Source organism: Xiphophorus maculatus, chromosome 14 (genome assembly GCF_002775205.1).
Source record: "Xiphophorus maculatus strain JP 163 A chromosome 14, X_maculatus-5.0-male, whole genome shotgun sequence".
Taxonomy (NCBI): domain Eukaryota; kingdom Metazoa; phylum Chordata; class Actinopteri; order Cyprinodontiformes; family Poeciliidae; genus Xiphophorus; species Xiphophorus maculatus.
The window spans coordinates 12268957-12283301 of NC_036456.1; the positions used below are offsets into that span (position 1 = coordinate 12268957).

The window sequence follows — 14345 nt, forward strand, 5'->3', positions numbered from 1 at the left end:
AGACTACCAGAGTGATAGGAAGTACTCTGGTGTTTTATAGTGCCAGGACATGTTCTAACCAGATAACATATTTTTCTATTCCACCAAAGAAAGTGTTCAGCTAGCTGACAGCTCACAAGTAGTACCATTACTACCCTTTGTTGTACTGAGCCAGAATAAAATACCTACTCTCTGTAGTGTTTTTAATTCCATGACTTTTATAAAGAATTGTTTGGTTTTATTCAAATTCAGAAAGTGACCTGCTGTGATGTACTGTATGTATATGGTATTGGATCAGTCAGTGTACAAGCCAGGGCTTTATGTTAGCTTATTTGATTAAACATGAAATAGAATATAGTTACTGAATAGCTCTAACATCAGGAAAGTTTTATTTTAAAGAATAATTTCAAAGCAAATTTACAATTATATACAATTAAAGGCTGAATGAATGTACTGAAAATATTCTTACAAAGTAGATATATGCACACGTTTACAAATAATTTATCAGTTAGTCTTTGAAATTCTGATATATTACAACAATCAGCCAGAATGCTTTGGTTAACCTCTAGTAGTTCCCCATTTTACCTTCAAGGATCTTAAATTTTATCCCGTCACTGCTGAACACATTACAGAAAATACATTTTCTGTTGGGTTTTTCAATTCATAATCAGAACTTTTGCTGTTTTATTTTTTGAAATCCATATATGTGGATGGAACTGCATTTTTATTTTTCCAGAAAAAAAACTGTAATTTCTCTGTAAGGGTAGGAACTCTTCTACATCATATTTAAACTGTAAATTATCTCCAAACAGAATATATGTTTCTGGGGGGCTTTTCTGCCTCCGTCAAACACAAAGCTTAAAATGGAAAGCAGAGTCATCTGGGTTGCCCTAAAAATGTCAGATAGCATTAAAATACTTGCTGAAACTCTCAACTGGGCCATTTAATGAATTTATGAATGAAATTATGCTAGTCTCAATATTAGAGCAGTTTTTCTCCATAGACACCTCCCATCAATAAAAAGAAAATTACAATACCGCAATGTTCAGAATATAAAAAAAATAATAAGGTTATGGTAAACAAAGTTATCTGAATTAGAATATTGAATGTCTCCTTTTTTTGCTGTGGTAAAAACATATGTTAGAAAAGTATTTAATCAAATTCATTTTTCAGTTTTGGTTTCAGTTTTCAGGTTTTCAGTTTTGATTAACAAAAATTCTAAAAGGACCTTTTAATGTCAGAAAATGTTCAGCTTTCAGCTAATTTGGTTTTAACCTTTACATGTAGATTTCTTTTATGAAACCATTTTGACTATGTTTGCGCTATTCCTTATTTTTCCAGGCTTACACATGGCTTCAAAAAGAGATGGGTCCAGAAACAGATCCAGTGGTCATCGTCCGATTTATTGGCTCCAGCCAGCTCTCCACTGATCTACGAACTCTTCTCCAGAGCATCTGTGAGCAGATTGCAATAAACTACCGCTGCCTGATTCACTTCTTGCCTAACAAGATTCAGGAGATGAGGGAGCTTCTAATCAACCTCCTTGGGGAGTCATCCTTCCACAGGCCCCTGGTCATTATCCTGGATGCCATGGAGCAACTTTCTGATGCTGACGAGGCGCGTAAGTTGTGGTGGCTTCCCGTACACCTGCCTCGCACCGTCCGCATAGTTGTATCAACACTGCCCAACAAACATGGTATTCTGCAGAAGCTGCGTCATCTCATTCATGATGAGACGTACTATGTGGAGTTAATACAGCGAGACCGAAAGGTCTGCAGCCAAATGTTAAAACAGCAGCTGCTTGGGGTGAAGAGGAAAGTAACGTCAGGCCAACAGATCTATGTGAATGAGGCACTTGCCAAGTGTACTTTGCCCATGTTTGTCAACCTCATCTACAGAGAAGTAGTTCATTGGAGGTCTCACAAAGATGTCGACGATAAATCCTTGTGCTCAACAGTACACGAAAGCATTGAGCAACTCTTCTACTCTGTGGAGAACAAGCTAGGCCAACGATTTGTCTTCAGGGCATTAGGATATGTCACCATGGCAAAGGCAGGGCTAACGGAGGTTGAGTTAGAAGACATCCTATCTCTTGATAACATTGTTCTTGGAGACGTCATAGTACCAAGTTACCTTAAAAATCCACTAAGGATTTCCTACGACCTACTTGCTAAACTCAAAGAAGAGCTGGAAGGCTATCTGGTTGAGCGGCAGGTAAGAAACGTCACACTTATGGTCTGGGCCAACAGGCACCTACATCTCATCGCCCAGAAGCTCTACCTCAGCAATGAGGAGGATGTACATCAAATGCACAGCCTCTTGGCTGAGTACTTCCTTGGAGCATGGTCAGGAGGCAGGAAGAAGATCTTTACCTATGACAATAACCATTTCACTTCCCTGAATATTTCACATCACAAAAACCCTCATCATCAACAGTCACATGAAAAAACATCCTCTGATAAATACTCATACGACAGACAGACTCCTGAACAGCCTTGGGTGTTCCAGTGCAACCTGCTGGAGCCTGACATCTTCTTTGTCAATCACAGAAAGATGACAGAGCTGGTGTACCACCTGACCAGGAGTGGCCGGACAGACGATCTCATGTTTGGTGTCATTATGAACTTCAGCTGGCTTTACACAATGATCAAGATTGGTCAGTTTGATAAAGCTATAACAGATATTGATCTTGCTTACACTTGCAGCCAAGAAAAGGAGTTAAAATTTCTGGCCACCACTCTCCGTAGCATTAAGGTGAAAGTACTAAAGAATCCTGCATCACTGTCTGCAGAACTGCAGCAAAGGCTTCTGCCAGTTGTCACCTCCCTGCCTAAACTCAGACACCTTCTCCTGGAGTGTGACAAAGATGGTCCCAAGTACTGCTCTATTGTGCCTCTCCACTCCTCCATGGACGTAACCTACAGTCCAGAGAGACTGCCTCTTTGCTCCAGCTACATACAGATTGTGGAGATTTTACCCACTCTAGCCCCAAACATAGTCCTTGTAGCACTGGAAGATGGATCTATCAGCACCTGGGATGTAGAAAGCAGGCAGCTCCTTCGGCAGATTGACACAGCCAGATCTGTTGTGCTGGGAATCAGACTAACCACCGATGAGAAGTACCTGGTGGTTGCCACAACCAAAAATACTCTGCTCATCTATGATAATCACAAATCCTGCCTCTTATCAGAGGTTGAAATTAAAGGGTCAAAGCACAGTGGTGTTGCTGGAGGAGTTGCTTTCATAAACGGTTTTACTCTTTCTACCCACCATGCACTTGCGTGGCTTGAGGCTAGTAAGGATGTCAGTGTTATTGACCTTGTGTACGGCTGGCCCCTCTACCAGTTCCATTGCTGGTATGAAGTAACCTGTGTCCAATGCTCACCAGATGGCATGTACGCCTTTTGTGGCCAGTACCTGAACACAACATCAGTCTTTCATCTAGGAAATGGAGAAAAGTTGTCCACTGTGACATCAGAGTTCTCTGGGGGGTTTGTCAAGTCTATCCTAGTACTGGACACTCTTAACCAAATGGTAATGATTGACAATGAGGGAAGTCTGTCAGTGTGGAACACCAAAGAGATAACCAACCCGAAGCTGATGGAGGATTATGATTGCAGGGGAGATGAAAGTGAAGTTGTGGGTATTGAATTATCTGAAGATCAGCGTTCCATTCTCATTTGTAAGGCCAGTAGTATTGAGGTTCTGGATACAAAAGTATGGAAAATGCTGGAGAAATTCAAAGCTAAACGTAGTGAGCGATTTGTTGCTGCTGTTCTCTCCAAAAATGGACAAAGCATTGTTGCCTCAATGGAGAATACTTCATCTATTTTTGTCTGGAGGAGAGACAGCGGGCAGTGCATGGCCAGCCTGATTGAGATCTCAGGAGCTATTGTGAAACTCATCAAATCAGCCCACCACAACCTGCTTCTTTCTGTAGCCAGCAGTGGCGTTTTGTCTGTCTGGGACATTGATATAATCACAGCCATGTCTAACATCGATAAAACAGGCAAGAAGATCCAGACGTTACAGCTGACTGGGCGAGAGGACTATGTATTCACCATGGACGGCTCAGAGGCAGTCCACAAGTGGAACTTTAGCACCGGGTTTATTGAGACGGTCTTCAAACACGAGGGCATGGTGGAGAACTGTGTCCTAACCTCCTCAGGGGATCTCATGGTGACTTCGGACGACAAGTCCAGTCAGTATATCTGGCAAACCAACACCGGAGAAAACATCTTCCGCATAAACGGACAGAGAATCTCACAGCTGCTGATCACCCACAATGACCAGTTTGTAGTTTCTCTCTGTGAGCAGAATGCCTCAAGAGTCTGGAGACTGGCTACTGGGCACAAAGTCTGTAACATTTTAGTCAGCCTCCAGAATGCACTTATCACTACAGCAAACACTTTTCTGGTGGGCACTTCCAAGAATAAACTGCTTGCTGTGAGTCTGTGGTCAGGCAGCGTATCCAAGAAATTTGTCTGCGATGATGGCATTACCATTGTCAACTTCAAGCTCATTCCAGACTGTCCAGATTGTGCGGTCTTTATCACGTCCACAGAAACGGTCTTCATCTGGAGTGTGGCGGATGAGTCAGTCTGCAGGAGAGTCCAGTTGCCGGCCAACTTCCTTAAAAATCTCGAAGATTTTCAAATTTCACCCAATGGAAAGTTAGGAATAGTCTCCAAAGGTGATGAGAACATTAATGTCCTGGATCTTCACAGTGGAAAGCTAAGGCTTGTCCATGCAGCCGGTATTATCTGGCGTCAGAAATTATCAAGAGATGGCCGTTACCTTGTGTATGTTTGTTTCCGCAACTGTGATGAGGATGATGAGGCCGGGGTGGTGTCTAATTTGATCGTAATGCGTCTTGCTGACGGCAAGAGCATCGGCACATGCTCACTTTACAAAACTCCCACCTTCCTGTCCCTGTCCCAACGTGCACTAAACATCATCATCGGCTTTGAGGACGGTAGCATTGGCACATACACAGTTGTGGACCGCGTGGACGCCGCCCTTAAGATAAAGATAGCCACCTCCAACAGCCGACAGATTGTCAACAATGCTTCACAGAAGGTGCGCCCCAAATGTGGCAACCATTCATTCAAGACTGTTGCCGACTGCATCTGGAGGGAATCGACGGAAGTCTTCTCAAGGGACAGCCCCATTAACGTGTCGGACTCAGGAGAAGGGGAGTCGACCACACCTACAAAGAAGACTGAACTGCTGCAGTGAAAACTTGGGAGGAGTTAAGACAAGAGGGGGATAGAACTAGGAATCTCTGGGGTTGCAGTTGATTCTTGTTTACAGCCACGTGATTCAGCTGCAGATGTCAGCCCTGTGGGTAGTTATTGGGTTGACAATTTTAACGCTGCACTCAAATGATGTATTACTTACTTCCAACATATGATACACTTTCTGTTAGTTTCAAACATGAAGACTGTTAGAAAATGTTCTGTTTCACAAAACAAAAAAGTATATTCTGTATTAGTTTACCATTATGTGTCCTTTTGCATTTGAAGAACAAAATTCGTATCAAAATGTCTCGTTTAAGCATTTTCCAATCCAATCCAGTGATCTTTTGTATCCACCTTTTTTATTTTATTTTCTTCATAAACATTAAGCCATAATGTTATTCCTAAAAGCGTTTATCCATGTTTGTATTAATATCAGGTGGTACTGTACAAAAAGGATGAACAAATGTACAAAACACATCTCATTTTGGCTGCTGCAATTTGTGCAACTCCTTAAAAATGTTACGTTGTGCTTAATGCAATCAAAGTGAGTGCCTGGAAATAAAAAAAAAACATGCTCATCACGTGCAGATCACAAAATTAATGAAAGTGCAGGGACTTTGTAAACATAGTACACACACTGTTGTATATTAATTGCATCTGATGCCGATTCTACTGAAACCCAGTCAACATCAGGAGAGAACCGCGACGCAACTCTGAAGATTGATTGCTTTATAATTTTTGGAACTGTTTACATAGATTTTAATATACGTTTACCTGCTGTTCCATCAGTTCGCGTGCAGGTCGTTTTTATGGGGAACACCACTATTGAGCATACAGTGTAGCATAGCACCATGCACATTAACGCCTTAACCTGTGTACTTGCTTTAGGTTCTGTGGAGTCCGTTTGTCCATTATAAAAGGACAGAATGAGTTTTACATTAAAAACTTGGCCAAGTGAGCATATTTAGAGGTTTAGTCAGTAGGTGGATGCACTTTAGGAGTGGTTTGTGAGATATATTTAGATTTATTCAGCAGAAATATAGGAATTACAACATTTTTTTTTTAGATTTTTAAATTCTTTTAAAACATTTATTGGCTCAGTTTACAGTTGTATATAGATTACAATATTACAGTAGAATACCTAAAGAATGGAAGATGGAGACATCTAAACAAGCTTTTTGAGGTTAAGTCTCTGTTGTAATATAACTTTGCAAATGTGGGGGAAAAAAGTTTTAGTCCTAGCAAAAAGAAAAATGTGTTTGTGAACATTTGAGCACAGATTAGTACATTTTTAACGAATTGCCTAGACTTATAATTCCTAGTTCAAAAATAATCTTCACAGTTTTACAAAAAGTGGCACAGGCTTCATGGTTCTTGTATAAAACATTTAAAAGTTCATAATAACAGGATATGTCATTTTGTTTTAAAATTTTTATGTTGTGTCTAGGCATGGGCCGGTCTCTCATTTTAAGGAACGTCATTTTAAAAACCTTTCCTTTTCAATTATGTCCAATCTCGTAGCTCACAACAGTTAGTTATATTTCTATATTTGAAATTCTATATTTGAAATTGAGAAATATGTAAAATAATATGTTAAAAAATAGCACAAGGCAGAGAAGAATGCAACAGAAAGTTACCTAATAATAAACTTTAGAAATGCCAAACTCAAACAATGCAATTGGCACCATGCAACAATACAATACAAGACAACTGGCACAAAGGGCACAGTAGCACCAGTCTCGTTTTTCAAAGTTCATAAAGTGAAAATGTATGTGAAAATTTATCTAGTGAGTTAGAGAAAGTCAGTAGAAATGTTGCCTGTAAGCAGAACCTTGGACCCCTAATAAACTGATGCCCTCTGGAGATTATTTAAAAGCTGTAGCACTTTTTTTTTTTTTGCATCATTCAGTTCCAATTTCTACTCTGGTTCAGAAGAATACTGGTATTCACAGGTATGCATCAACACGTTCTTCCCAAAAACTTTGATCAGAATAGTCTACTGTAAATTAGCAAGTCATGCAGCAATAGTGGAGGTCTACTTCCCTCCAAATATTGAGTCAGTGTTTCACCTACACTACAGTTATGTAAATGTATTAACAGAGGATACGAAAAAAAAAATTAAATAAAAAAAATCTGTATCTTATTTGATAAACTTTATATTCACAAAAACATCTCTGATAGGCTCAATGGTCTGGCTGTTTACTCCCTGCTTAAGCTATCTGCTCGACCTGTGGCATGAACTGTGTTGTGTTGTCCTCCCTCAGGTTTGGGTTTTTTCCAGTTGTTATGAAACAATTGAAATATGGGAATCCAAGATTTTCACTGTGTCACATTTAAGGTAAAAACTGTTTTCAGCCAGCTCACTTCTATGGAGCTCATTCATGTTTGCTACATGGATGATCTATTTTGCAAAAGTATACCCCCATCATTATTTTTCTGTGTTGCTAATAAGGTGTCATTTTCATTCAAGAAAAGCATATATTATTTTATTTCATGCTTTCAGTGTTAAAAATTTGCAATTAAGATATCATATTTACATCTTAAATATGATATTTTCCAATTAATACATTATAATTTTGGAAAACCCTTGATTTGGGAAGTGAACATTTGTATCATACAGTGTTTTCTCTTGTTATGTTTGACCACCTAGTGACTAAGAAAAGGAAACCTTAAAACTTCTACTCTAATAACTTTAGGAATCACCTTGTACATCAGTGAAATAAACCACATACTGTGAAGCTGGCAACATTACTTTACAAAAAGCCAAAGATAAAATATACATATTAATCGCAACGACAACATTTTGTGCAAATTTATGTAAAATTTTAGCTTCTTTACCTTTTGTAATTTTTTTTTACAAATACTTCAGAACTGGCTTAGCTCCCTAATGTTTAACGCGACACAAAGATAAATGTCAGTTGAATGCTTGAGATTCAATTTGAATTTAAAACTGAAATATATAAATATGAATAAAAAATGAATATATAAATTGGTTGAAAATTCCCTTAATGACCTAATTACACCAAAGATACTGTTCTTTAGACTGTGTGTTCATCAAAATACTTGATATATTGAAAGATTAATATAGCATTTTCATACTTAAGGTATGCTTTTAAATCAAAGTCAGATTAGATCAGACATTTTTATGAGTTTGTTTTAAACATTAGTTTTAATCCCATGATTAAGTATTTCTGCCCAAGTAAATTGTACCGTCAGATTCTCACACCGGCCCATGCCTACTACCACTGCATCCAGCACCGTACTTAAGAGCCAGTAAAACACAAAGTGCACGCTTTGTTATGAAAAGAAACATGAACAAATGTGTCTTATACACGCTGCTGTTTATATGCTCAAAGGTATGTCAAACAATAGCACATGTGCGGAGCATGTAGTGTATACATATGGACATTCTGGTCGGTCGGTAGGCCTGATACAGGCTGAAATAAAGATCTGCAGACAATCTACACAGTTTGGGGATTTCTGAGGAGATTACATATCCTTAAATGAAATTTTATTTTTAGCAGTTTTGATCTCTGATTAATCAAATATTCCTTTTTTTTTTTTTTTTTTTTTTTTAAAACACATAATTTCAACCACTTACAACCACATTGTAAGGGCTATACTATCCTAACATAAGTTTACCAGTTTTGAATGGCCCTTGGGAAAATTTCAAACGGGGTAGAAGCACCGAGCTTTAACATTTCCTGCTAACTCAAGAGTTTAAAAAAAAACAAAAAACAGAAAGAGATTCAGTTATGTATTTGCCAAAGTTTTGATTATTGGTTATTTTATTTTATGACTGTCTCACTTATTTTATAAGGCTTGTACTGTAATTATATTGTTACCAAACTGTTGAAGTGTTCGACTGTGGTTATGTTAAGAGAAAATGTGCTATCTTTGCTAAAAAGTCTAAAAGAGTCCTCCTACAAAAAATATATCGGAATGCCAGTTTAAGAGTATATTTGAATGTGTCCATATGGAAGCCAGTAAATGGTATTATTATGTATTATGTTATGTAACTTGAATGACTTTTAACAACTTACATGTTTGCAACTTATAGTTGACATACTGGTAATGAATGTTTCTATGGTATTCTTTTTATTGTCAGGACTGATGTACCTGTTTAGAGATTTATATTTTCATAAATGTTGTACTTACATTTTGTTACAGAGTTGTTTAACTGTAAATAAAACAGAAAAGAAACTTATGTCTGAAGCAATATGAACCTAGTGTGTATGCATTGTTTGTATGAAACATTTTACTGTAATAAAATGGTTCACTTTTTGCCTCCACATTGCTCTTGCACATTTTTTTTGCTTTCAGTGGTAATTGTGTACAATTCGGTATGGAATATCCTAATAATCATTTGATCCCAGAGGAACTACAGCACATAAATTGATAATTTTTTCTTTAAAATGTGCTATTTGGCAGCCACACATTCTTTCAGTCTTTCAGGAAGCATGTTCTTCATGCAAAAGTAGCCAATATACAAAGAAGAATCCATACAGACGTATGGATTCTTCTTTGTATATTGGCTACTTTTGCACTCATTTCCAATCCAGCATCTTACCATTTTTACCAGAATTTTCTTTAACTTCCAAGACCACATTACTTGAAAATTTTTCATTCTCATAAGATATAGTGAAAGAGTGATCATTAAAAATCGCCAGTGTTCAGCTCTCAAACATGATAGATGTAAGCTAAAAAGAGATCTAAAAAAGAGAGGCTAAAGTTAGCTTAAGTTAAAAGGAGTTAAATACTGAGTCAGAAAATCCCCTATGTGGGTGCATTGTTAGGACAGAACTAGTTCTTTTGATGAATCTATACAAAAGAACAAGATTAACAAATTCCAACAGGCAGAAAGTGGTATTTTGACACAAACAAATCAACCTCCAGTGAGGTATTAGCTGACAACTTGCCAATGATTAATTTCTCTTGTCCTGTGCCAGGACTGTGATTCAATGTATTCCTGTTTCTTAAAGACTTTCAGGCACTGTTTATCTGCTGCTAATGTTTTATTAATCTGCACAGCTCCTCTTGTCCCCCTGCACACACTATACAACATACTACCAACGTTAGAAGTTCGAAACGACTTCAGGGAGCTGGGTGAGATTGATCAACACCACCTTAAAAGGTCTGACTGCGCTGAAGCAAAGTGGCAATGAGAAAACACAAACACTGTCAACACCTTTGAACAGACAAAACAGAGCTGTAAAATGATTTGATGGGCCAGTAATTGCCCTCCTGCGCTCGGTACCCAATGGCAGACAACCGTGGTGAATAGTCCTGCAACGCCGGCTGACAGCGTCATAATAATTAGGTGATGCATGAGCTGCACACCTTCACGCTGACCTGCGCCAAGCACACAAGCTCACAGAGTAAAGTCACCGATGTTCCAGCTATGATTGGCCGACAGGACCCTGTTGCTTTGTAGCTACCACTTTAATTTCCCAGCGGTGGCACTTTAATGCTAGCGTGCGTCTAAAATGGGTGTGTGTATCCTCTGTTGCCACGACAACCGCAGGTTGGCTGCAGGCCCGGGCTCCGCCACGCCTCTCTGTATTGATGGTGAGCTCACGTCTGTTGCGGGCGGCGAGAGCTTCTCTGCGGCAAGCACATTCCACCTGCAGAGCCACACAGCCATGTAATTACACCAGTTGTTTGTCGAACACGGGTCAAACACTTTGTACAGTGTGACTTTATTTACCCAGGCTTAAAATAGCCGCTTTCTTGTCGGCGGCATTAATTCCGTGAGCCAGAAGCTTTTGTAGTCATTGTGCTCACCTGTAACCTGTATTTTGTGTTATGAGAAAGACTGAGTCACCCTTATTTACCTTTCGCTCTCCATATCTGGCTCAACAAATCCACCAGGCATGATTAGGCGTTTTTAGCCTCGCAGCTATATGTGCCGAAGAAGTGTAATATTACGAAGCGTCAATATTTCATCGGTGAAAACCAGGACTGATTCCATTCCTGTTATCTCATCTCCCCCAAACACCATTGCATCAAGGCCAGACCTCAGAGAAAGATAACTACCTGTGGGCCTTGACCTAATTCCTATGGAGTATGCTGGGAGGAGAGATGCTTGTGTTTGGAAGATCTGTCTCAGTTTCAGGTAAAAAGTTGTTCATTAAAAGAGGTCCTCTATTGAAGAGGATTTTCCTTGTTCATTCACATTTAAAATCAAACTTGACTCACTTCCATATTTCATAAAGGGATTTTTGACGATGCACATGTCCTGTTTGTGTCCGTTTTCCCCTGCGCTTGACTGTCCAGTGTTCACCCCGCCTCTTACCAACGGGAAATATCAACCAGTCTCCTCCAGCCCTGCAATTAATAAAATCTCTCAAATAAAACTACATTTATGCTCATTAAAGCTGGCCAAACACTTGCTGTATGATGAGTCATAGGAGAGCATCTCCTGACCAACCTTAAGCTAATATTAGCACGCAGACTTCCTGATATTTAGCAAACAGGTATGACCTATATTATCCATGCTGTGCTGCCTTCCATTCATCTGTGTCCTACTTCCATTCTTCACAGGATACTTTTTGCAAAAAAACGAAAGCCTTCTAAAAACAGAGAAGGCCGAAGTCACTAGGTCTCCATGCCATCGTTTAAAATGTCCAAGTTGCCTCTGCTTCACATTTCATATTCCACATTGTCATATTTTTCGTCTCTGACTGGATGTTGGCTGCCTTACTGTCAGCCAGTAAGGCAGGAGAAAAGATGTGCTTTAAATGACAATGTGGATCTGAAAAAAATCGTGATACATTCATGACCGCACTTAAAACAAACCTACAGAGATAATTCCCTGAAACAAAAAGACAATAAAAGCTTGTAATCATTGTCAACCTGCATGCAATCATGTGTTTGTTTCTGCTAATATTAGGGCAATATCACATTGTTCATGTGTAAATAAACCTGATTTTTCAGAACTGAGTTAAGCTCAGACCGACTTCTTGTCTGGCACGTCACAGAAGACAACTCCGATGTCTGCACTGTAAATAATATTTTCATTAGTGTCACATAGACCTTAGATCTGATAGAACTATCAAATCTAATTAAAACTTAGATTTGATCATTTTAATTATTTTGCCATTGCATTTACCGTTTAATCTTTTAAAAATACTTGATTTTTGAACCAGGATTCCTGTAAATGTAAATATTTCTCCATGAGTTTTCTTTCTCCTTTCTTTTCTAGCTTCATGTTAACTCCCACGGATTCAAATATGTTTTGTTCCACCTTGTCATGAAATGCAGTGAAGGTGGTGAGGCAAAATGCAGCGGACCCAGGTTGGAATGAAGAAATGATGATTTTAGTGGTAACGAAGTCCAAAATCCAGGCAGCACAGATGAGCAGAAGACTGAGGCTCAAAACTGGTAGCAACTGGTAACAATGGACATCTGACAAAAGACTTGACAGCTTGACACAACAGATTCAACAAGGACCCGACTAAGAACATGGAACACAGGTGGGTTTAAATACACAGGGAGACAATCAGGGAAAACAAGAAAGAGGTGTAACTAATCAAAGGGTAGACACAGAGACTCAACAGAACACAGAAACCTAAATAAACACACAAAAAAAACAAATCACTACACACCTGTGACCCTTTGTCACAAAAACAGCTGTTTTTAGGTTTGCCAGAGAAATGTTAAGTGTCAATATATTTCTTTCCTCATTTATTTTTACAAATGCCACAATTAGCTTCAGTCACACATTTAAAAAAAAATAAACATTTTAATGTCATATAGTCATAGGATTTTTTCTTTTATTTGTGCGATGTGGAAATTAAAAACAAAAATTCCTTCCCATGTATGCAAATTGGTTGATTTGCATTGTACTGAAGTTTCTTCACTGAAAGAAAAACGACTAAACAAGAGACCGTAATGAGATTGCAATATGTAAAATGTATGGAAAAGTAAAAAGGAAAACAAACTGAAATTAAATTGCAATGGTATTGTTGTAAAAAGGTGTATTTTTCACTGATACTAAGTGGCACAAAAAATCCAAAACAGATGCTAATTGCTATATTTAGTTTCAGAGACATACAAAAAGACTTGAAAATCTGTATTAGCAAAAGAGAAAATTTCCCCTAATGTGCACAAACTGGCCAAATTTTACTCATGTTACATAGACACGGTTAAAGTTTTGTTAAAATAACATTTTTGAAAAAGTGCAGGTAGGCCAAGGAGAGCTGACTATGGTGAGCAAGTTGTAGAGAGTTATTTTTTCTCTTTAATCACAGCCGAGTCATATGATCCACTGTGGTGACTGAAGGAAAGGAGGCTCAGGTTAAGCTGCGTCATGCTGGCCGCGGGTCAAACGAGGTCAAACAGGAAGTCCTGTGCAGTTTGGGTATTAGTCAGGACTGGGGTAGGGCGAGATTAGAGCTATGTGGGCGAATGGACTGTATTTACACAATGACTCTTGGACCATCAGATCAAAAGACTTCTTGCCTCAGGATTTTAAAAAACAAAGATAATCTGAAACTCAAATGGATATTCAAAACCAGGACTGCCTGGAAGAAGAGATTATACTTTTCAATAGATCTTCTCAGTTGATGACAAAGTCTTTTGCATATTTGTATCGATAAAATCAGAAACAAACTTCCTTTACTTCTATTTTCACATTTTGCTCCCAGACTCTGAGTCGAAAAACCTGTGAAGAAGTTTACATCATTTTATTTTTGGATTCATACATCCATTAACTTCTTTTCATTTGATCGAGTCACAAAGGTAAAAGACCCAGAGGAGATTCCAAGACATCTTTCTGCTTCACAAAACTCTCAATTTGTTTTCTTCCAAGGGACGTCCAGAGGCCAGAAACCTGGCAAACAGAGTCTTGATCAAAAACTCAAACCTCATCTGACTCCTGTGAAAGCAAAAGAATGGTGACTCTACTTAAAGCTCTCCTTGGATAATAGATTTTGTCGCCCTATCTCTGAAGGTTAGCCTACCGACTTTAAGGAGTTAGTTCATTTAAGTTATTTGCATCCAAGAGTTCCTTCATTTAGTCACGAACCAGGTCTCACACTTATAATTGAGGATCCGAATGCAGATTTATCATCAGTCCACCAGTATCTTCAGTTCAGTACTTGGAACTGCTGTGTTGGAAGAAGA

General features: G+C 38.7%; 1 protein-coding gene across 4 annotated transcripts in view; it reads left to right on the forward strand.

Moving 5' to 3' along the window:
- Positions 1-9513, forward strand: part of nwd2 (NACHT and WD repeat domain containing 2) — a 44293-nt gene extending 34780 nt beyond the window's left edge. For all 4 annotated transcript variants that reach the window (XM_023346457.1, XM_023346458.1, XM_005804765.2 and 1 more), the window contains one exon: positions 1321-9513. In XM_023346457.1, coding sequence (XP_023202225.1) covers positions 1321-5217 — 3897 coding nt within the window. In that variant the 3' untranslated portion in view covers positions 5218-9513. The remainder of the gene's footprint in view (positions 1-1320) is intronic.
- Positions 9514-14345: the final 4832 nt, after the last annotated feature.